Raw genomic sequence first — 22702 nt, 5'->3', positions numbered from 1 at the left:
ATTGGCTAAATTGTGGGAATGTCTTCCTAGAAGGGATTGGGGTTTAACTTTTGCCAGATACATCAGGGCATCAATAGACATGGATCAACATTAGTGTTAATTTATTGGCTTGCAGATTCCAAGTAAGAAATGTACATTCAAACTCTGAACTGAAGCTGGATTAAAGTCCGAGATTTCCATTTTTCAGATAAGATATTTATTGACTTGGGCCAGATCCCCTGCAAAAATCAGTTTCCTTTCATCTTGTTGTACCTGTGAGTATGTCTCCTTGTGTATTCCTTCAGAGACTGAGCAGACTTTTAGGGATCTAAGGTTTTTGCAGAGGTCTCAATTCTAATTTCTCACTTTGAAAAGGAAAAAGACCTGTCACTAAGTGGGCAAAGAAATCCAAACTCCTAAGCAGAAGTAGCAGCAACTCAATATTCATTCTTCAACTTTTTTGGTCCCTCCTTCAGTTTAGGCACCATGGAGATTCATTACAAATGACTGTAAAGTCCTGTTAAAGTGTTTGACTTCCTCAATTTCCAAATAATTTAACATTTGACTTGTCCAATTTCTAAATAACTTATTATTAATAATCATAATTACTTAAGATTTTTAGTACATAGAACAGAGATTCAAATATAGTTTTTAAATTTGGCAATAATGCAATAATGAACTGCTTTATCTTTTTTTCTCTAAGAAGAAACAAAAACTACACCCCTATTTCTTTATTAGCCATATTCCTGAAGAATTACCTTTTCAACCTTATATTTACATTAAGGCACAAAAACTGGTTTTATCTACAAAACTGCATTTTTTTTCTCATTTTAACCAGTGACTATAGAGTAGAAAGCTAGAAAGGATTTATTACAGTAAATTATTCATAATAATGAATTTCATTTAGAAAAGTAACAGCACTCTTACTATGGTGCATGAGGTGGGCCTTAAATTATTTGTCATAGAAAATCACTTGTTATAATGGCATTTACCATATTAGAATTTGTTCTGCAAGTCATTTATATTCTTTCCCATGTGAGTTACTCTTCAACTATAAGGTCACACATTTTAAATTCAATAGGAAGTAACCTTTAAGAATATATTGTGTCAATATGAATTTTTTATGTTTATTATAAAATTTGTAATACAATAAACATAATTGATATTTACCAGTGGTGACTCTGTAGTTTTAGAATCTTCAGAGTTTGGCCTCTCATGCAGATTGCTAAATTCCAAGGATTCCTTGTCCTCTTGAGATAATTTCCCCTTAAAGGAGGCTTTTTCCAAATCTGTACTTGGCAAAGAATCCTTGCTCTCAAGTGATATGCAGGAATCGTCATACTTTTGACTACTTTCTATATCTATGCTGTCCTCTTTGAAATTTCTCTCAATAAAGCTGTTTTCCTCTAATTTTTCAACAGCAGGAGAGTAAGCATCAGGATTCACAATGTCACCAAAATCTGCACTTGAAGTTCCTGCTGTTGAAAACACATATTTACAAAAGTTAAATAAATATAAACAAATAAATTGATTAAACTGTTCACTAACCAAAAATTCTGTGCTATAAACCTTTATCATTAAACACTATTTTTTAACCAATGTTTCTTTACTGAGTTCTCAGTGTTAAAATACTTTTACATGGCTTATGTTCATAAATGATAATTTTATATATATATATATATATATATTCAAGCCTAAATTATTTAGAGTAATGGAGGGGGACAAGATATTGTTTTCTAATGCAATCTTGAAATTGATGCAAATTTTTATTTCAGCCTGTGGTTCAATTCCCACTTTCCTACCCTCTCTCCCACTCAAGTTTTATATCAGCAACTTATGAGAAATAATACAGAGGGAACCTTATTTCCCACATTTTACCTCTTTTGCTTAGCATGACTAGTAATGAGGAGAGGGCAAAGGGAAATCTGCCAGATGAAAGAACAGCAGCATTTAGGGGCACAGAAATGTTTAAGCTGGGACACCTGCCTCTGAAAAACTACAAAATGAGCAAAATTATATTAGTCACCCACCTCATTATGTCTACTTTAAAAAATCACTTGGTTTAGATCACTGGTTTTCAACCTGGCTACACAATGGAATCATCTGAAGGTACTGTTTAAAACCGTCAGCGTATGGGCCTGACCCCAAACTATTAAATCAAACACTGACAGTGGGACTTAAGCACTGTTTTTTGTTTTTTTCCCCCTCCACCAAGTTCTCCAGGTGATTATAATGTGCAACCAGGATTATGAAACATTGTTCTAGATTTTCTTAAGAATAAAAATTCTTTAAAAAGCTTTGTACCATATTGCTTTCATTATCTCACTCTCTCTCTCTCTCTCTCTCTCTCTCTCTCTCTCTCTCACACACACACACACACACACACACACACACACATTTATCCAGGCTGAATACAGCTTCATCTGATTATCCCGTATTCTCTTTCCAATATACATGTCTTATCTCTATAAACAGACTGTGAAAATAGTAGAGGCTATGACTAAAATAGTCTCCAGTGATACAAACTCTGCCTTACAGTCCAAAGGACTTACTTGTTGCAATCAAATGTTTATACAATTCAGCAATTATGCACAGTACTTAGAACTTCCACTTCCAATATCACCTCTTAAATTGCACAAGTACTGTGAGAAATGCAATAAGTTGTATGTCAGAGAAATATTTTATAGAAAAACTTTATAAAAGCTACTCAATTTAATGAAACTTTCATGGTAATGCTGTACTTTCCTACTAAACTTGAAAAGAAATTATCTGAATCTAATATTTTTGCGGATAGAGCTGCCATTTCCTACGTATAAATGTCTACAACGAACCTCTACAATATTTTTGCAAGATTGTAAAATTCCATTATTAGGATTTATTGCTGCTAAAAAGGTGAGAACACAGCCCCTTAATAATGTTTAAAATGCAATACAGAAAGTACAGATATGATTTAATTTAGTCTCATTAGAAGCCCTTTTAAGTCATAAAAAATAGATGTCTTGGTTCAACGTTCAAAAATCAATTATTCTAACCTGTCACATCAACAGGATAAAGAAGAAAAATCACAGGATCATATCAATAGATGCAGAAAAAGCATTCAACAAAATCCAACACTCATTCATGATAAAAACTCTCAGCATACTATAAATAAAGGGGAATTTCCTCAACTTAATAAAGACTATCTAAAAAAAAAACTACAGTTAATATCATAATTAATGATAAGAAACTAAAAGCTTTATCTCTAATATCAGGAACGAGATAAAGATGTCCACTCTTACCACTTCTTTTCAACATTGTACTGGAAGCCCTAGCTAATTCAGTAAGACAAGAAAAGGAAGTAAAAGGTGTACAGATTGGGAAGGAAGAAATAAATCTGATTTTGTTCACAGATTAGATGATTGTCTATGTATAGATCCAAAAGAGTTGACCAAAAACTTCTGGAATTATTAAGTGATTATTGAATGGTTGCAGGATATAAGGTCAACATACAAAAGTCAATTGATTTCCTACACATCAACATGAACAAGTGGAATTTAAAATTAATAACACAATACCATTTACATTAGCACATAAAAAACTGAAATACTTAGGTATAAATCTTAAAAAAATGTAAGATCTACATGAGGAAAACTAGAAACCTCTGAGGAAAGAAATCAAAAAACTAAATAAGTGAAGGGCTAGTTCATATTCATGGATAAGAAGACTCAATTTGTCAAGATGTCAGTTCTTCCCAATTTCATCTAAAGATTCAATGCAATCCCTATCAAAATCCCAGCAAGTTATTTTGTATATATTTACAAAGTGATTTTAAAGTTTATATGGAGAGGCAAAGACCCAGAATAGGCAACACAATATTGAATGATTGACACTATCCAACTTTGAAAATTATCACACAGCTATAGTAATCCAGACAAAGTGGTATTAGCAAAAATATAAAAATAGATCAATGGAACAGAATGGAGAATCCATAAACAGATTCACTTAAATATAGGCAACTGATCCTTGACAAAAGAGTAAAAGCAATACAGTGGAGAAAAGATAGTCTTTTCAACAAATGGTGTTGGAACAAGTGGACATCCACACGTCCCCAAATAAATCTGGACACAGACCTTACACTCTTCACAAAAATTAACTCAAAATGAATGATAAACCTAAATGTAAAATGCAAAACTATAAAACTCCTAGAAGATAGGAGAAAATCCAGACAATCTTGGTTATGGTAATGACATTTTAAAATACAACACAAAAGGCAGGATCCATGGAAGAAATAATTGATAAGCTGGACTTCATTAAAATTAAAGACCTCTGTTCTGTGAAAGACACTGCTAAGAGAATGAGAAGACAAGCCAAATATTTGGAGAAAATGTTTGCAAAACACATACATAAAAATACTATTATCCAAAATATACAAAAGAACTCTAAAATTTTCAACAGTAAGAAAACAGACAACCCAATTAAAAAATGGGCAAAAGGCCTTAACGGACACCTCATCAAAGAAGATATATATGGCAAATAAGCATATGAAAAGATGCTCAACATCATACGTCATTAGAGAATTTCAAATTAAAACGAGATACCACTATACAATTATTAGGATGGCAAAAATCCAAAACACTGACAATGCCAAATATTGGCAAGGGTTTGAAAAACAGGAAGACTCATTTGCTGTTGGTGAGAATGAAAAGTGGTAAAGTCAATTTGAAAGACAGTTTGGTGGTTTCTTACAAAATTAAACATACTCTTACCAACAATTGTGCTCCTTGGTATTTACCGAAATGAGTTAAAAACTTATGTCCAAACAAAAACTCAAACATGGATTTTTATAACAGCTTTATTCATAATTGCTAAAACTTGAAAGCAACCACGATGTTCTTTAATAAGTGAATGTATAAATAAATTGTGGTACATTCAGACAATGGAATATTATTCAGCACTAAAAAGAAGTGAGCTATCCAAGCCATGAAAACACATAGGGGCACCTTTAAATACATATTATTAAGTAAAAGAAGTCAATCTGAAAAGACTATTGTATGATTTCAGCTATATGATATTCTGGAAAAGGCAAAACTGGAGACAGTAAAAAGATCGGTGATTGCCAAGGGTTAGCAGGGAAGTTTGTGTGAAAAAGCAGAGCACAGAGGATTTTTCGGGCACTGAACCTACTTTGTATTATTCTATAATGTTGGATACAAGTCATTATACATTTGTCCAAACCCAGAGAACGTACAACACCAAGAGTGAACCCTAATGTAAACTGTGGGTTCTGGGTAAAAATGATGTGTCTATGTTCATTGATTTTAACAAAGTATTGTTAAGTAATTTGTACTACTCTGGTTTGGGATGCTGATAGTGGAAGAAGATATGAGTTTGTGGAGTCTGAGGGTATATGGGAACTCTGTACTTTATGCTCAATTTTCCTATGAACCTAAAACTGCTCTAAAAAATAAAGTCTATTCAAATAAATTAAGTATCTTTAAAGTAACACTTAATGGGCATTTGTATTCAGCATTTTCCCAAAGGCAATTGGAACTCCATGCCCCAGGTAGGTTAAAAATACCTTCTGGCTTAGACCTGGAGCCCTGTAAAGTCCTAAATTCCCATGTGGGTCTAGTTCATTGTCATATGATTTAGAGGCTTCGTAGCTGAAAATGTTAAAACCAGCATGATGACTACAAATCATTGCTCTCTACCATCTGTTTCCCAATGAAAAGGTAATCATCAGTTTTACAACTAGTCACTTTAAATAATGATCTCTGGCATCTCTAAAATTCTTCACATAAGATATATTTATTGGTTTTTCTGAAAATCCTAAGTAGATAATATAAAATCCTAAGTAGATAAAAGCAGATTAGAAATAATCTAGTTCCCATATTTTAGTTTCAGAAAGTGAGATCTAAGAAAGGAAGTGACATGTTCAAGGTCACACAGCAATTTAAGGCAGAAATGAAAACAAAACCTGACTCGCAGGCCAGGATACTTTGCTATGACTGTCTTTAAATGATGATCTCAGCAACTAGAAATTAAAACCAGACATTAGCACACAGTATTCTAATCTATAGATCCCAAGGGTACTACTAGTAATAACAATGTAGATATATAAACAGATGATTTGTTTTGGTTTTATCACTAATGTGAAACTTTACACAAACTTAAATATTTTAGGAAAAGATTTAGTGCAAGGGAGGGAGGACAAAAGAGTGTCAATCAGACTTTTGTCACTAAAAGCCCATCTGTGTAATCCTTTAAATGCTAGCTCAGTCCATAATAACTTTTAGAGTAGTCCTATACCGGCTGCTTTTTCCTCTGAATACAAATACCATTGTCCATTGACCAAAAAGAGTATTTGATAGAAAATTAAGTATTTTCAACCAATTTTCTCCTGAGGACTAAATCTTCTGGGTTTAAAATGAACAGCAAAATAGGCAAAGCTTTTACATACTGCAATACCTATTGGTTTTATTAAGTTACTAACATTCACCATTAATAATATTAAGCAACAACAAAAAAAGTTACCTTTTGAGTTATCTTTACAATAAGAAGTGTTGTTGCTCAGATGAAGATGTAAGAGGTGTGTTTTTCCCTTGGTGAAAATATGATGTTGACGGATGTCATTTTCATATAGAAAAGTATTCTGATAATCGTGAAATGTGCAACTTTCATGTTTAGGGACAAGCAAAAGAATAGAGTTGAAAGAAATTATATATAAAAAAGTTAAAAGACCCAGCTTATTAAAATAAATACAGTAAAACCTTAAGGGAATAGGGTTATTCACATTAATTTAATATTTGCTTCAACGTACTGTGGACAATTCTGAACTACAAGTAACTAAACAGTATTATGAATTTAAAGGAAATAGGCAACTGGGACAAACCTGATTTAACTACAAATTTTTAATTGACAGTTTCTTGTTAAAAATATTCTGAAATAGGGGCTTCCCTGGTGGTGCAGTGGTTGAGAGTCTGCCTGCCGATGCAGGGGACACAGGTTCGTGTCCCGGTCCGGGAAGATCCCACATGCCGCGGAGTGGCTGAGCCCGTGAGCCATGGCCGCTGAGCCTGCGCGTCCGGAGCCTGTGCTCCGCAACGGGAGAGACCACAACAGTGAGAGGCCCGCGTACCACAAAAAAAAAAAAAAAAAAAAAAAAAATTCTGAAATAAGTTTGGTTTCTCATGGTCTTTCTTCTAAAAATGGAGAGTTATCTTTCAATCTCATCAAGCTCATGAAATCAAGGTTTTATTGCTTAAATAAACTTTTTATTTGTTCATCATGAACTATATGAGTTCAAAAGCCTTATGTGGTGTAGGTTCAAAAGCCTTACATAGCCTTATGTAAGCTCTACATAGTACCATCATAAAAACTCATGGATTATGCTTAACCAAAAAGGTCCTCTTGTGTCACTTATGATGCTTTATGACTCTTAGAAAAGACGCTCTATGGGCACCTCCAAACCCAAGATGCAAAACTATTGCCAAACTGTAATCAGTAACTTTCTCTGCCTTGTCTAACATGGAGGTCAAAGCAAAGACTTGTGATAAGATATATAAAAGAATCAAGTTTGAGAGTAGAAATCCATTTCCTTAGGGATATAGTAGTGCATATAAACCTCTTATATACTGACCAGAAGGTTGTCTCCTGCCAAAAGCACATTTGCTGCTAAATATCTGGGTCTATGTGTCCAAACGTGGGGCTTTTCGGGTCTGAGGGCATCACTTAGGCCCACTGCTGCTCCAAAGTGCTGACAGGGGCCTAAGGTGATCTGAACATATAAACAAAGAATCGGTGTAGGGGCTACTTAATAGGGACTTCATTCTGCTGTTTACCCAACTTAATGCTTTGTAGTCAAAACATGTGAAATCCTAGCTAAAGTTTCAACAGCAAAGAGGACTTAGAATAATTTTTAGCATTACTAACAGATACAGCTAGATATTATTTTTCATTTGGAAATGACAAAATTCTAAAAAAAATTTACAAGCCGAATCATTATAATTCATTATTTAATTTATCACACAGTAAAATCTACCTAGGAAGTAATCTATAATTTGGGGGATTTTCTTGTCTCTCAACTTATTAACGTACCTGTTTTTATTTAGGGTTCATAACAAACTGAAGAAAAATCCAAAGAGTATCTTTGGAGAAAGTAAGGAAGTTCATATGAAATATATGACTTGGGAGGCCATTTCAAATAATAACAATTCCTAAATACAGAAGCATCTATTAAATAATCCAGATATTAGGTAAGAGTATAAACATATCATTATAGATAATTTTCTAATTACTGAATGCTGATAAATATTAGCAATATTGTACCCAAATTTAAACATGGCTTAAATAAAATATATTCTAACATTAAAGTCACATTTTTTTTATGTTGTGAATTTCTCAAGAGATAGTTAATTTTTGGTGAGTTTTTAATAAGTATCAAAAGTGAATTAGAAAGATCTTACCTTTGTTGACTGTCTACATCTGCTAACTCAACTTTATAAGGCACGACATTTCCCGGTTCTTCAGATTCTGCTTCATCAGTCTTATTAAACGCATGTTGTATAATATTAGTATGTTCAACAAATTCATAATACATTAACCAGCTAATTTGTGCATAATATTTAGAGAATTTTTTTTCTCACAAAGAAATGTCATGAGCTCTCTGACTATATGCCATAGAGCATTAGTTCTAGGAGAACTAAACAAATTCAACAGATATTTGCTGAGGGCTTTTGCTGTGTCAGTACATTTATCACTACTATCACACCCAGAACCAAATATAACAACTTAGGTTTTATTTTGTAACTACTAAGTGCCAAGTAGATCAGTGATTAAGATGTTTTTCATTCTCTGGCCAGCATGTCATACCATATGCATCAACAATTTAATGAAGAGCACACACAAATACACATGCATGTATGTATTTATTTGTTCAGAATCTTCAATTTATCCAGAGCAGAAATAAAAATGTTGCCAGGCATACATACACACACACAAACACACACACACACACACACACACACACACACACACACACAGCAGAAGCTATTAACCTCAAGAAGAAAGTAGTACTTAAAAAGGTACTTCCTCATTGTAGTCCTTCTCTGTGACAACCATAGTAAGAACAACATTGAGGACAGGGGGTATACTCAGCTACTAGAGGACTAGAAAGTCAGAAATGCACTGAGTTTATCACAACTTAACCCTTCAGCCTGGAGCTCTAGCTCTGACTGGCTCTAGCTGCAGCTTATTCTATCTGGTGTCTTCTAGAGGTTTGTATTCAATTTATTATTATACTAAATCCCTTAAATCTTAATACTATTTTTCCTTTAAATAGAAAATATTAAATGACATTCAACAAACTAAATTTATACAAATTTTATTAAATAAATATCATATAATGAGAATAGTCTTTGTTAAAAAGCCTGATAACACAGAGAATTAAATAAAACAAACACTAAACTACATTTCTACAAGTTAAAAGAGCGAAACGTCTTCTCATCTCCCATACTATGACACAATACCAATTTAGCTCACAAATTTACTGTCTACATTAAAATAATAGTCTGTTGTATTCCTGTCAGCATATTTAAATTCAAATACTTATAAATTTATAATACTTGTTATATACTTGTAAATTTATTTCAACAAGAAATCTTGTTGAAAATAACATGTAGTTGTAACTGTATGTTATGAATTTCCTGTTTGTTAAGTAATATGAGTGGTCATTATGAACTTACATCATCCAGTTCGACTATTTTTAGAGATGGTTCAGGTCTCTCTATGTTTAATTCTTCTACTGGCAGAAAAAGAGCTGGGGGTTGTATTTTGATATCTTCAACTAGAAAATAAGATTAAAAATAATATCATCAAAGCATATACCTTACCTGATAATTCATCTTCAAATAACATAGGCAACAATAGAAGAAGAATGTTCTCCTGTGCGTCCACACAAAGGAATAAATACTGTCAATTTTCCCAGTTCAAGTAAAATACACATTTACTTAACATTCGATTTTTAAATGAAACTATTTAAACTAAGGCAAAGTAAATCTAGAGAATGGCAAGGAGAGTGTGCATGATTTTGATCTGGGATAAAGTGTACACAGTGCAGTTGAGAATGATACAGTAAAGAAAATGAAAAGCAGATGCTGATTAATGCTCAGTGTATATAATTTGAAATAGTAAATTTGAAAATATCTAATTAAGGCTGAACTAACCATCACTATCTTCATCATTTTCATTCTGAGAACACTGTGCCTCACTACCAGTTTTACACTGAGGTATAAAGGTGTCCACTAGCATGTTTTGAAGTTGCTCCTGTGGAGTTCTACAAAACAAGAAAGAAGCAATTAAAAGCCTAAAGTACATTATCTGAAATTTCTCCAGACAAGATCTTGATTTATTTCACAAACAAGTGAGTCTACAAAATTAATAATGAAAACCATAGCCATACCTCTAATTCACAGAAGAAAAGTACAACTGTATAACATAATCTTAATCTACTAAAATAATTTTATAAATCAAATTAACATCACACAACGTTTTTAATTTCATATCTTATTGTTTTTCCTTTAGGATGAAAATCAAAGTTATGATAGAATTCGGTATTTTTGCAAAAAAACACATGGAATCCATGAAACATATCACACTGTTTAAAAAGCTAATTTACAAATGTGTGTTGTATCTCACAGACTTGGCATTATGTTGATAAGTTCTAAGAGAAATGAAGACATTTTTCTGAACTTCCACCAAGTCAGTCGCATAATAAAATAGGCTTCCACGATAAGAATGTGAGGTGTTCCGGCTGTAGCATCTATTATCTAATTAACAATGAGGTCTGATGTGGCCTGTCTCACATACAAGGCAATGAAGCACAGGAATTCTTAGAGGCCTTGTGCATTTGGTTCCAAAGGATAGTCCCAAACAATGGGGAAGGGAGTCACTTTTTAACTGCCCTTAAACCGCACAGCTTTTCTAGATTATGCATGCTCATTGAGTCCCCATATAAAAGTCAGGGCCTTCTTAATAATATTAGCTGGTGACAATAATACAAAAAATGTACCAGGCTATGTTCTAAACAATTTGGGGTACTGAATCTTAACAGGAATATTAAATAGGTGCTAATATTATCTAAGTTTGATGAGAAAATTAAAGCACAAAGAAGTAAACCAACTTGTTCTGTCATTCAGGTAGTAAATGCAGCAAAGACAATTTGAACTCAAGCAGTCTGCCTCCCTAAGCCCATGTTCTTAATCATTACTCTATATTGCCTCTCTCACAATTTGCAAAGGTACTAAAAATTTAATGATCTCCTGGCAAACTGTGACTATGTGCATTTCCCCAGTATATGTAATGTATATATCAGAACACTCCAAAATATTTATATATTATCCAGCTTTGAAGAGCATGTCATCTTACATCCAAAATTTAATTAAATGATGGAAAATATTAAAGAGTAAAGTTCAAACACAAACTGGCATCTGGTCACCAGCCTCTTTCCAGTTTGACATAGATATACTGTACTAAAAATTCAATCACTGATACACATAAATGTACTAATATCCAGATACTCCTTCATGAAGTGAAAACTTACCTAATTTTAGGAGGAAAGCCCTGAACCAAAGACCTAGAGAGTCTAGGTAATAGAGCACTGGAGCTGAAGGGGTCCCTTAGATTATTTATTCCAAACTCAATGTTTTTCAGGTGATAAAATTTGGACCAAGAGAATTAAAGTGATTTGCCCATGAACAAACAACTAGTTAGTCAATAAACTAACTCTACATTCTGGATTGGGACCCTAACATAATTGCTTTGTCAAAAGATCATGCCACATAAATAAAAGATGACATATGCTTTAGAATAGGATTACCTCACCAGATTTTCCTCTTTTAAAATTTAAACAAATATGTATTGAGCATTGACCAATTCATTTGGGGAAACCAAATTGACCAAATCATTCTTGTGATGAATGGTTCTAACACTGTGAATCAGTGTTAGGCTGTTTGCATCAGAATCACCAGAGAAGATCTTTTTGAATGCAGAGTCTCATACCCATCCTTAAAAACACTGATTTTTAGGTCTGTCTGGGGCCAGGAGGAGAAATCAGCATTCTAAAAACCTCCCCCCATGCTTCTGATGATCAGCTAGAACTGAGAAGTACATATAATAAAAAGAGTAGGGGAACTGGAGTAGAAATACCAGCTAATTTTTAATATCCACCCTTAAAATACTCTAAATCCAAATTGTATGATCTCTTTCATGAAACTTTCCTAGCATTTAGAAGAACCACTAGAAACAAAAGAGAAAATAAACCAGTGGGACTACATCAAACTAAAAAGCATCTGCACAGCAAAGGAGACCATCAACAAAATGAAAAGACAGCCTACCAAATGAGAATATATTTGCAAATCATGTATTTAATAAGGAACTAATATCTAAGTAATATCTAAGATATATAAATCAACAACAAAAATCCCAAAGAACCCAATTAAAAATCGGCAGAGGATCTGAATAGACATTTTTCCAAAGAAGACATACAGATGGCCAACAGGCACATGAAAAGGTGTTCAACATCACTAATTATTAGGGAAATGCAAATGAAAACCACAATGAAATATCACCTCACACCTGCTAGAATGGCCATCGTCACAAAGGAATAGCAAATGTTGGAGAAGATATGGAGAAAAGGGAACTTTATACACTGTTAGTGGAAATGTAATTTGGTGTAGCCACTATGGAAAACAGTATGGAGATTCCTCAAAAAATTAAGAATAGAACTACCATATGATCTAGCTATTCCATTTCTGGGTATTTATCTGAAGAAAATGAAAATAATAATTTGAAAAGATATATGTACCCCTTTGCAGCTTTATTTACAGTAGCCAGGATATGGAAAAAACCTAAGTGCCCAGCAACAGATGAATGGATAAAAATGTGGTTATACACACACACACACACACACACACACACTAGGGAATACTACTTAGCTATAAGCAAACATAAAATCTCGACATTTGTGACAACATAGATAGACCTTGATAGTATAAGTGAAAAATGTCAGAGAAAGAAAAATGATTTCACTCATAAGTGAAATATAAAAAAATCAAAAATAAACAAAACAAAACAAAAACAAACACATTAATACAGAGAACAGATTAGTGGTTACCAGAGGGGAAGGGGAGTAGAAGAGGGTGAAATGAGTAAAGGTGGTCAACTGCACAGTAACGAATGGAAACTAAACTTTTGGTCGTGAGCAGGTTGCAGTGTGAAATATAATCTGCACACATGAAACATATATATAATGTTATAAACAATGTTATCTCAACTACAACAAAAAGAACCACTGGAGATATTAAGATTGCTATTAAGGTGTATCAACACTTACGTATTGGCAGGTAAAATACAAAAATCATTACTATCCAAATCAGAAAAGTGATATAAAAACAAAATGCAATAGAATATATATTTATAAGCCTGTTAAGCCTTTTATAAAATATGACAATTATAGGCAGAAATGAAGTCAGTCATTTAACAAAAGTGTTCTTCTTTTACTGTATAGGAAACTCAGTGTGAAGGGCCTTGAAAGGCAGCCACTAAAAAAGATAAGTGACCTTGGGATTACTTTTATGTACTAATTCCTAAGCTAGAAAGAGGCAATTGACAGATATACACTACTAAGTTTCACACCTGAAAGACTGTTATGGACATAATACTTTAAAAGAGATACAGACAACTTGGACAATAGTTACATAGGAGTAACCAGAATAGTCTATGTATGAACTTAAAACCCTGCCACGTAAACCACAATGGGATATAACTACACACCTGTTAAAACAACCATCAAAAGAAAAAATAACCTGAGAATACCAGGCACTGGCAAGGATGTGGAGCAACTGGAACTCTCACACATTACAGAAAAAAATGCAAAACTATTCAGTCACTTTGGAAACAGTTTGGCAGTTTCTCATCAAGATAAACATATATTTACCATATAACTCAGCCATCCCGGTCCAGGTATTCACCCAGGGAATTAAAAACTTATATTCAAACAAAAACCTATATGCAAATGTTTATAATAGATTTAGTCATAATTGCCCAAAACTAGAAACCAGCAGGATGTTGTTTAACAGATGAATGGATAAAATATATACCATGATTATGAAATACTACTCTACCCTAAAAAGGAACAGACTTTGATTCACTCAAGAACATGGTTGAATCTTAAATGCATTTTGCTAAATGAAGGATGCAAAAAGCTACATATTTTATGATTTAATTTACATGACATTCAGAAAAAGGCAAATGTATAAGGATGGAAACAGACCAACAGTTGTCATGGGTTGAGGAAGAAGGGTTGACTAAAGAAAGAGGAAGCATGAGGGATTATGGGGTGATGGAACTGTATTCTTCAGTACTGTGGTGAACACATGGCTCTAGGCATTGGCAAAAGCCCACAGAACTGTACACAAGTTTATTCAAATTTTAAAAAGTACTCAGGATATGGGCATACCCCAAAGAATGGTAGAACCACTCTAAAGGAGATGGGAAAGTAATGAGTGCCACGGCCTAAGCAACTTTGGAAAACAAGATTTTGACTGGATACTGTAGAAAGCACTATACACAGTGTACTCTAATTGGTAAATGTTTCTCACAGTGAAATTCGTTAGAGATTCTGAAACTACTTCACACATATATTAAGGGTGATAAATTAATAAATATATTATAGATACTGAGAGCCAGGATTCTCACTGCAGGTGAAAGAAACCACAAATAAGCAAAGGGAGAATGTAAATGAACCAGTTGATGTTGGCTTGGATGTATGAATATGAACTCATGTTTACTTTAATAGATATCCAGGTAGACAGGTACAGAAGTAAATTTAGTTGTGTGTGTATCCTGGGTTAGTATATATACATGTATCTCCTAGATGTTCTCTGAGAAAACCTAGGGTCTGTGACTCCTGAGTAGCAAGGTGCACACCTAAGTTGAGATCTTGGTTTCTGAATAACAGTCTCCAGTAAAAGGAATCAGGTTTCCTTGGAAAGATGATTCCCGGGTTAGGACAGGAAAATGCATCTCAGGTGCTAGAAAAATAAAGAGATGTTCAACGCAAACCAACCAACAAACAAAAAATGGCAAGAACGTATTGAAAGGAGCGAGAAGTCAACCTGAAGGAGTTCTCAATGATCAAAGCAGGAACTTGAGTCAAAAAATAAATGACAATCGTATTGGCTATTAATCCAAAATAAAATAAATATCCATGAGTCCACATAAATAAACAATTGAATAAATAAACCAAAGTGGGAAAAGAGATATTCTTCCTTGAAGAATTCCAATTAATAAATGTAGAAGGAATAGAGGAAATAGAAAATCCCCACTAGAGCAGCAGAGTAATAACTGCTACAGGCAAAATCCACTGACAAATGCTAAAATTAGTAGATGAAAGTTTAAAGAAAAACAGAATTTTGCATCATCTCAAAGTATCTCCCCTAAAATATTTATTACTGTGATGTGATTAAGTCCCCCCCCCACCCAATTCATATGTTGAAATTCTAACACTCAGTGTGATGGCATTAAGAGATGAGGCCTTTGGGAGGTGATTAAGTCATGAAGGCAGAGTCCCCACATGGGATTAGCACCTTTATAGAAGAGGCTCATGAGAGCCCTGCGAAGACACCATGAAAAGATTTCTCCTATGAACCAGGAAGCAGGCCATCACCAGACTCTGAATCTGCTGGTATCTTGATCTGGGACTTCCTAACCGCAGGAACACTGAGAAATAAATGTTTGTTTTTTATAAGCCACCCAGTCTATGGTATTCTGTTATAACATCCCAAATGGACAAAGACAGAAATGGGTACCAGAAGTGGGGTGCTGCTATAAAATTCCTTAAAATGTGAAAGCAGCTTTGGAGCTGGCTAATTAGTAAAGGCTGGAAGAGGTCTGAAGTTCACGCTAGGAAAAGGCTACATTGCTATTAATAGACCTTTAAAGACAATTCTGGTAAGGGCTCAAAAAAAAGAGAGAGCTGTAGAAAAAGCTTCAATAGTCTTAAAGAATACCGAAGTAATCCTGAATAGAATGTCAGTAGTAATATGGATGGTAAATGCCATTTTGATGAGGTATCAGATGGAAGTAAGGAACAATTTATCATACAATGGAGGAAAGGCAATCCTTGCTAATAAAGTGGCAAAGAGCTTAGCTGAATTGCATTCATGTCCTAGTGTTTTATGGAAGGTAGAACTTGTGAGTAATGAAATTAGACATATGGCCGAGGCAATTTCTAAGCAAAGTGTTGAAGGAGAGGCCTGGTTTCTCATGACTGCTCATAACAAAATGCAAGGAAGAGAGGAATGAATTAAAGACAGAATTAATCAAAAGAGAAGCAAAACTTAAAGATTTGGAACATTCTCAGCCTATTTATATTTATATTGAAAAGTATGACACAACCTATACAGGAGAGAATAGGAAGTATATGGCCAAAGGATCATCTCACAGGGAGATCAGTTAGCCATCTAAACAGAAGATATGACCTATTATCCAAGACAATGGAAGAATGATCCCAAAGGCAATTCAGAAATCATCAGGGCTATCTCTCCCATCACAGAGAGCCCCATTAGAGCAACAGCCCAGTAAATCCCTGGGGGCAAGGCTGCCCTTGTGACCCCAGACTAGACCAGCCACACAATTCAAACCCAGGGGAGTCACAGGCATGTCACCGAGCTCAGAGCCATCTTAGGAATGGGGCCACTCAAAGCCACAGGGCAGAGCCAACCAGAGCCTTGGGGGCCCAGCCCCTGCCAGGCAAAGCTCGGGGCAGAACTGCTGCCTCAGTGTGTCCAGAAGTGGGGCTTCTATCCCAGTGGGCCTGGACAGCAGAGGATACTCTCAAGATTTAAGGTCTAATAGCATTTGCCCCGTTAGGTTTCAGACTTGCTCAGGACCTGTTACTTCTTTTTTATTTCCAATTTTTCCCTTTTAGAATGGGAATATCTATCCTATGCCTGTCCCACTTTTGTATTTTGGAAGCACAGAACGTGTTTGATTTCATACGTTCACAGTTAGAGAGCAATTTGTCTCAGAATGAATCAGACATTGAATCTCACCCATATCTGATTTAGATGATACTTAGATAAGACTTTAGAATTAAGACTTCAGAATTTTGAGTTGATGATGAAAGGAGTTAAGACTTTTGGAGCTATTGGGATAGAATGAACATATTTTGCATGCGAGCAAGACATAAACTGGTGGAGGGCAAGGAGCAGAAAGCTCTCTTCTGAATGTTTGTGTCCCCACAAAATTCCTATGTTGAAATTCTAACCTCCAAGGTGATGGTATTAGGTGGTGAGCCTTTGGGAGGTGATTAGGTCAAGAGGGTAGCACCCCCATGAATGGGATTAGTCTCTCCCCAAGAGAGACCTCTCACCCCTTCTGCCCTGTGAGGACACAGTGAGAAGACAGCCCTCTATGAACCAGGAAGCTGGGTCTCTCCAGTCACCAAGTCTGCTGGCACCTTGATCTTAACTTCCCACCCTTAAGAACTGTGAAAAATAAATGTGTGTTGTTTATAAGCCACCCAGTCTATGGTATTCTGACAGCTTGAACAGACCACAATGTTAATTATGAAAGGAAAAGAGTGGTTTTGCAGCAGGGAACCTTGGTGAGTACCACATTAACCATGTGCTCAAGGTTAACATCCAGGTGATGAGATATACTGATAGTATGATCGGGTGATATCATGCACTGAGAAGGGTGCACCCTCTCTGTGGCATTCTTCCTCAAAATGCACAACCTCAATCTAATTACGAAAAAACACCAGATAGACCCACACTGAGTATATTCTATGAAATACCCAGCAAGTACTCATGTCCAGGTCATGAAGACAAGGGAAGACTGAGGAATTGCAATGGATAAGGAGATAGGACAAAACTGCAATGTGAGATCCTGAATTGAATCCTGAAACAGAATAAGGATGTTAGTGACAAAAACTGGTGAAATCCAAATAAAGTGTGTAGTTTAGTGATTTATATTGTACTAATGTTAATTTCTTGGTGTTGATACGTGCACTATGATTATATAAGATGTTACCATTAGAAAAGCTGAATGAATGGCAAGTGGAAATTCTTCATGTTGTTTTGCAACCCTTGATTGCATGTCTTATTTCAAAATTTAAAAAAAATTAAAAGAAATCTGCCCGTGAAAAACAGCTGAAGGGGTGTGGGGGCAGATGGTAACCTGTCAAACAGAACCTTCAAGGAAGTCATGAGGGCTGATTTTTAAAAATATGAAGGGATACCATGAAGAGGAGAGATTCAATTGGCTCAGTATTGGTTTAATTGGTAGAATTAGGACCAAGTTAGCAACTAGTCAGAAAAAATTGCAGCTCACTAGGAGATATCATAGAAGACAGAATGTTCCAAGGATGGAGTGGGTCATCTCGGGAGATGGTTTTGTATGACTGGAAGTGAATGAAGCAAGGGCTCGAAAACCACTCCTCAGGTACATTCTAGGCAGGTTTTCTAACACCCTGCTCCTCAAAATGTGGTTCAGAGACTAGCATTACCCACGGCAGTATCACATGGGAGCTATCAGAAATTCAGAAATGCAAAATCTCAGGCTCCACCCATACCTACTGAAGAAGAATCTGTATTTTGCCATAGTCTCTAGCTGATTTATAGGCACAATGAAGTGTGAGTAGCACTGCTATAGGGGAAACTGAGACCATGGCCTTTGAAGGTACCTCCCAATGTGGTTCTTATATCATGGTAAAATTATGCATGACTCCAACATGTACTCAGTCATCAATTTGGTTTGATATTTAACTTTTAAACCACTTATGAAATGCTACATCTAATGATATAGCCTTTGAATAAAATATATTTGAATACTATTAATAAAACTATAAAATCAAAGGTCTGCTTAACTTAAAAGTAACTTTAAAAGTAACTTAAAAGTTTCTGAAGAGTACAGCTCAAAAATTACCTCTTCAAAGTAAGCTTTCATTTATCACATTATTTTTGCTATTATTTTTAAACTCTATACCATATTTGTGCCTTGTTTCCCACATACACATTTCCACTTCTCAAGGCAAACCCTAAATCAATCACACATTACATACATAAATAGAATTAAAATTCTTATCAGAACGGTAGAAGCTTCACAGGGATTTAATATTGCTTTAAAATTATTTAAGCAAATGTGAAGTGCATAAATAACATTGCTACAAAAAAGCATGTCACACACGGATCGTAAATAGCTTTCACATTTCTTATTAATAATGCAAAAAATCAGAAAATACCTTCTGTGTTTTTTAAGCCATAATTTTTCCATGTAGGATAAACTATCTTCTTTAAATTCAATCATAAGTGGTTCTGTCCGAATTCTCAGATTAGTTTGTACTTCACATTCTTCCAATGACTCTATAAAAATAAACATAATATGCATAATTAAGGTAACCTAGTCTACAAATTACCACATCTTCTCTCAAGATATAGAACTCACCATTTTTGAGGCAAATGTGCTTTGATATTTGTCTGTATAATCAATAGTTCTAGGCTTAAATGATGCAAAAGTGTTAAATATTGGTGATTTATTATATTACTGTATAGATAGTTTTCTTCAATAATTTCTTGAAATGAAAAAAATCTTATGATTCACAAGGTTTTTTAAAGCAACTAATTATTTTACACGATAAAGATAAATACAAATGGATTCATTATATATTCTATAAATGCACACACACATAAAGGTATGTGTTAGAGCCACTGACAATAATATTTACACATTATGGGAAACAGAAAATAAATAACTCAAAATGGCACCTGGAGGAGACAACTGTCCTCATGAATTTATATCTACATGGCAACTTACTTCCAGATGCTTAAGATGTTTCTGAAGTACTACTAAATTAAAACCACCATTCAAAGATATTTAAAACTGATGGAGATTTCTGGGAAAGAAAGCAGCATAAACACAGAGTTACTAGTCTCTCCACCCTCCTAGATATTAGCCCTCTCTCCATAATGACCACAACAGGAGGAAAAATGTGGGAGAAGATAGAGAAGTAGTAAAGACGGAAACAATTATTTTTTTATAGACTGAAACTAGAGAATAATCCCAAGCTCATACTGCAGCTTTTAATAAATAGCTTTTAGAAACAGCCAAATGCCAGCAATAGAAATAAACCAAAAGAATGTAAGTCACCCACTCCTATTCCTCCCAAAATGTAGAGCAGTGCTGAAGAAAGCAACTGGAAGATGTTCTGGGAACCACCATCAGAACGCATGAACTGAAAGAGTAGGAGTCAAGGACAAGTGCAAGTCATAGAAAAAAGGAGAGCCCTCCACTGTGAGTCCTCCTTTTCATAAGAAAACAAAATATTTCCCGGCAGGGAAGCCGAAAGAGAAAAAAAATGAGGACTCACTTTTTTTTCTGTCCAGGTCATGGAGAAGAGTCGCTTGGCTTGAGAGATAACCCCCAAGTCTAGAAGGGTGATGAGGAGGAAGGAGATGAAGCAGCTGACCTGGGACTCACTCTTCTCCCATCACCAATGGCACATTCCCAGGAAATAAAGATGGCAGGTAGCCTGGGTTAACTTGCTTGTGAATATGCTAATAACTAGACTTTCTGGCAAACAGATTAATGATATTTTCTAGAAAGAGAGACTTTAGCTACGTAATGCATTCAGCAGGATAAGCTTTGTTTCAAATTGCTTACATAAAACAAATCTAGAACACATGGATTCATGAGTCATGTCTCCCTGAACAATGCCACACAAGCTATGGAACTGAGGTTCTGGTTTGCTCCCTTGTTTAATGGTTCTCTAGCTACCTTTTGTGTGAAGTTGTATAAGACGTCCCATTGTTCATATTGAAGGGATGATGGGTATTTTCCTTAATAGACAATGCTTTTAAAAGTCTTAAGGTAAATTTGCCCAAGGTATTTAAGGAACAGCCAGGAGGCCAGTGTGGCTGAAACAGAACAAGCCAGGGAGAGAGTAATAGGAAGTGAGATCACAGAGATAGGGACTTCAGATTACATTGAACCTTCTAGGCCATTGTAAGTATTTGCCTTTCACACTGAAGGAAATGAAATTACAGTTCACTAAAACGTAATCAAGTTAGAAATCAATAACAGAATCACTAGAACACTTGAAAATTCAAAGCTAATGGCCAAGAAATACAGGGAAACATACTCAATGTCATTTGTAATGAGGTACACAAATGAAATATACAATTTCATCTCTATCAGACCAGCAAGAATTTTTAAAAACTGACAGTTAAAGTGTTGGTGATAATGGGAAGCAGCCAAACCATTTATATACTGCAGAGAGGAGTATAAACTAACACAAATACTCTGGTAAAAAAAAATTCAGGTTAACCTAGTATAGTTAAAGACACAGACACCCTATGACCCAGCTATTCTGCTCCCAGGAAGAGACACCTAGAAATGTGTACACATGTGTATTAGGACACCTGTGCAAGAATATTCAAAACAGCAGTGTTTGCTGGGTAGGGTTAAGGGAATAAGTGATGTTGAAGCACTCAGAAACTAAAAATAATGGAAAGCTGTTACCAACCCTAGGCTTGAGAGGACAAAGTAGGAGAAATTTGTAAGAAGTCATTGAAAGCAAGGGCTGTGGATGAAAGGTCATCTAAGTGCTGCTCTGTAACATAAGTAGAAAATGCAGTCACTGCAAAATCTCAGCACATAAAGGAGAGGAAAAGTAAGTACTTCTACCTCTTTCTTACCCCAAATGGGAATCAACCTAAACAAACATCAATATTTAAACAGGTAAACAGTGGTGTAGTCATATAAAGAAGACTTTTAAGCATAAGACTCTTAAGCAGGGAAAATGAATGAAATACAACTATGCACATCTTTATGGGTAAATCTCAGTAAATTATGTTGAATAAGTTAAACAGGTTGAAAAAGAGTACATATACTAGTTTTCCATTTACACAATGTTTAAATACATGCAAATTTAACAATATATTGTTTAGAGATACACACATGCAGTAAACTGCAAGGAAATCAAGGGAATGAAAAAATACAAATCCAGGCTAGTGATAATCACTTAGAGGGGAGGGAAGAGGAAGAGAACACGTTCTTATTGTTTTGTTTTTCTCCATAAGGTATATAAATTTTATAAATGTTCTTTTTATCTACTTAATATCTTAGGGAAAGGAAAATATTTACAAACACATACATATAATATACACGCACATAAACAATCACATTTATAATACTCTGAGGCAAAATAAAATCACATATTATATCAACAGAAGTCCTCATCTTAATGATTTCTCCATGGCAATCACACTGTTGACCTCATTTCTTTACTTAAAAACACTGTCCTCCATGGGTTTTTATGATAATACACTTTACCAACTTTCCTCCTATATCTATGCCACACTTTGTCTTGTTTGTAGCCTTGTCTTTCCAAGCCACTAAATGTAATTCCTCTCTAGCTTGTTGTGCTACAACCTTGCTCTCTGAGGTCCAGCCATGCACATCTACCTTCAGTTCCATTAACACGATATGCTCTCTTCACCATGGAGCCTTTGTACATTCTAATTTGTCTCCACTCTCCAACTCATTTTCTAGCCTTCAACTTGAATCTTGGCTTCTTAGAAATCCCTTTTTAATTATCAGTCAAGGTTCTAACAGGAAAGAAAAAACTCAAAGGGGTAATTTGAAGAAGATCAAATGAAGGGACTAACTTATAATCATGTTAAGG

The 22702-nt window shown here is 34.9% G+C and overlaps 1 protein-coding gene across 1 annotated transcript in view; it reads right to left on the bottom strand.

Annotated features, from left to right (window-relative positions):
* ZBBX (zinc finger B-box domain containing) overlaps positions 1 to 22702 on the bottom strand; it is a 104358-nt gene that overhangs the window by 20923 nt on the left and 60733 nt on the right. Inside the window, exons 9-14 of the mRNA XM_027112489.1 lie at positions 19262 to 19382; positions 10182 to 10291; positions 9702 to 9802; positions 8424 to 8503; positions 6493 to 6632; positions 1150 to 1457 (exon numbers count right to left, since the gene is read on the bottom strand). Of these exons, the coding sequence (XP_026968290.1) occupies positions 1150 to 1457; positions 6493 to 6632; positions 8424 to 8503; positions 9702 to 9802; positions 10182 to 10291; positions 19262 to 19382 (860 nt within the window). The remainder of the gene's footprint in view (positions 1 to 1149; positions 1458 to 6492; positions 6633 to 8423; positions 8504 to 9701; positions 9803 to 10181; positions 10292 to 19261; positions 19383 to 22702) is intronic.

The sequence above is a fragment of the Aethalodelphis obliquidens genome, unplaced genomic scaffold (assembly GCF_003676395.1).
Source record: "Aethalodelphis obliquidens isolate GAN/ISIS:26980383/991018 unplaced genomic scaffold, ASM367639v1 scaffold1, whole genome shotgun sequence".
NCBI classification, from domain to species: Eukaryota; Metazoa; Chordata; class Mammalia; order Artiodactyla; family Delphinidae; genus Aethalodelphis; species Aethalodelphis obliquidens.
Note: the sequence above shows the minus strand (reverse complement) of the source record. Positions and strands in the feature narration are given on the sequence as shown.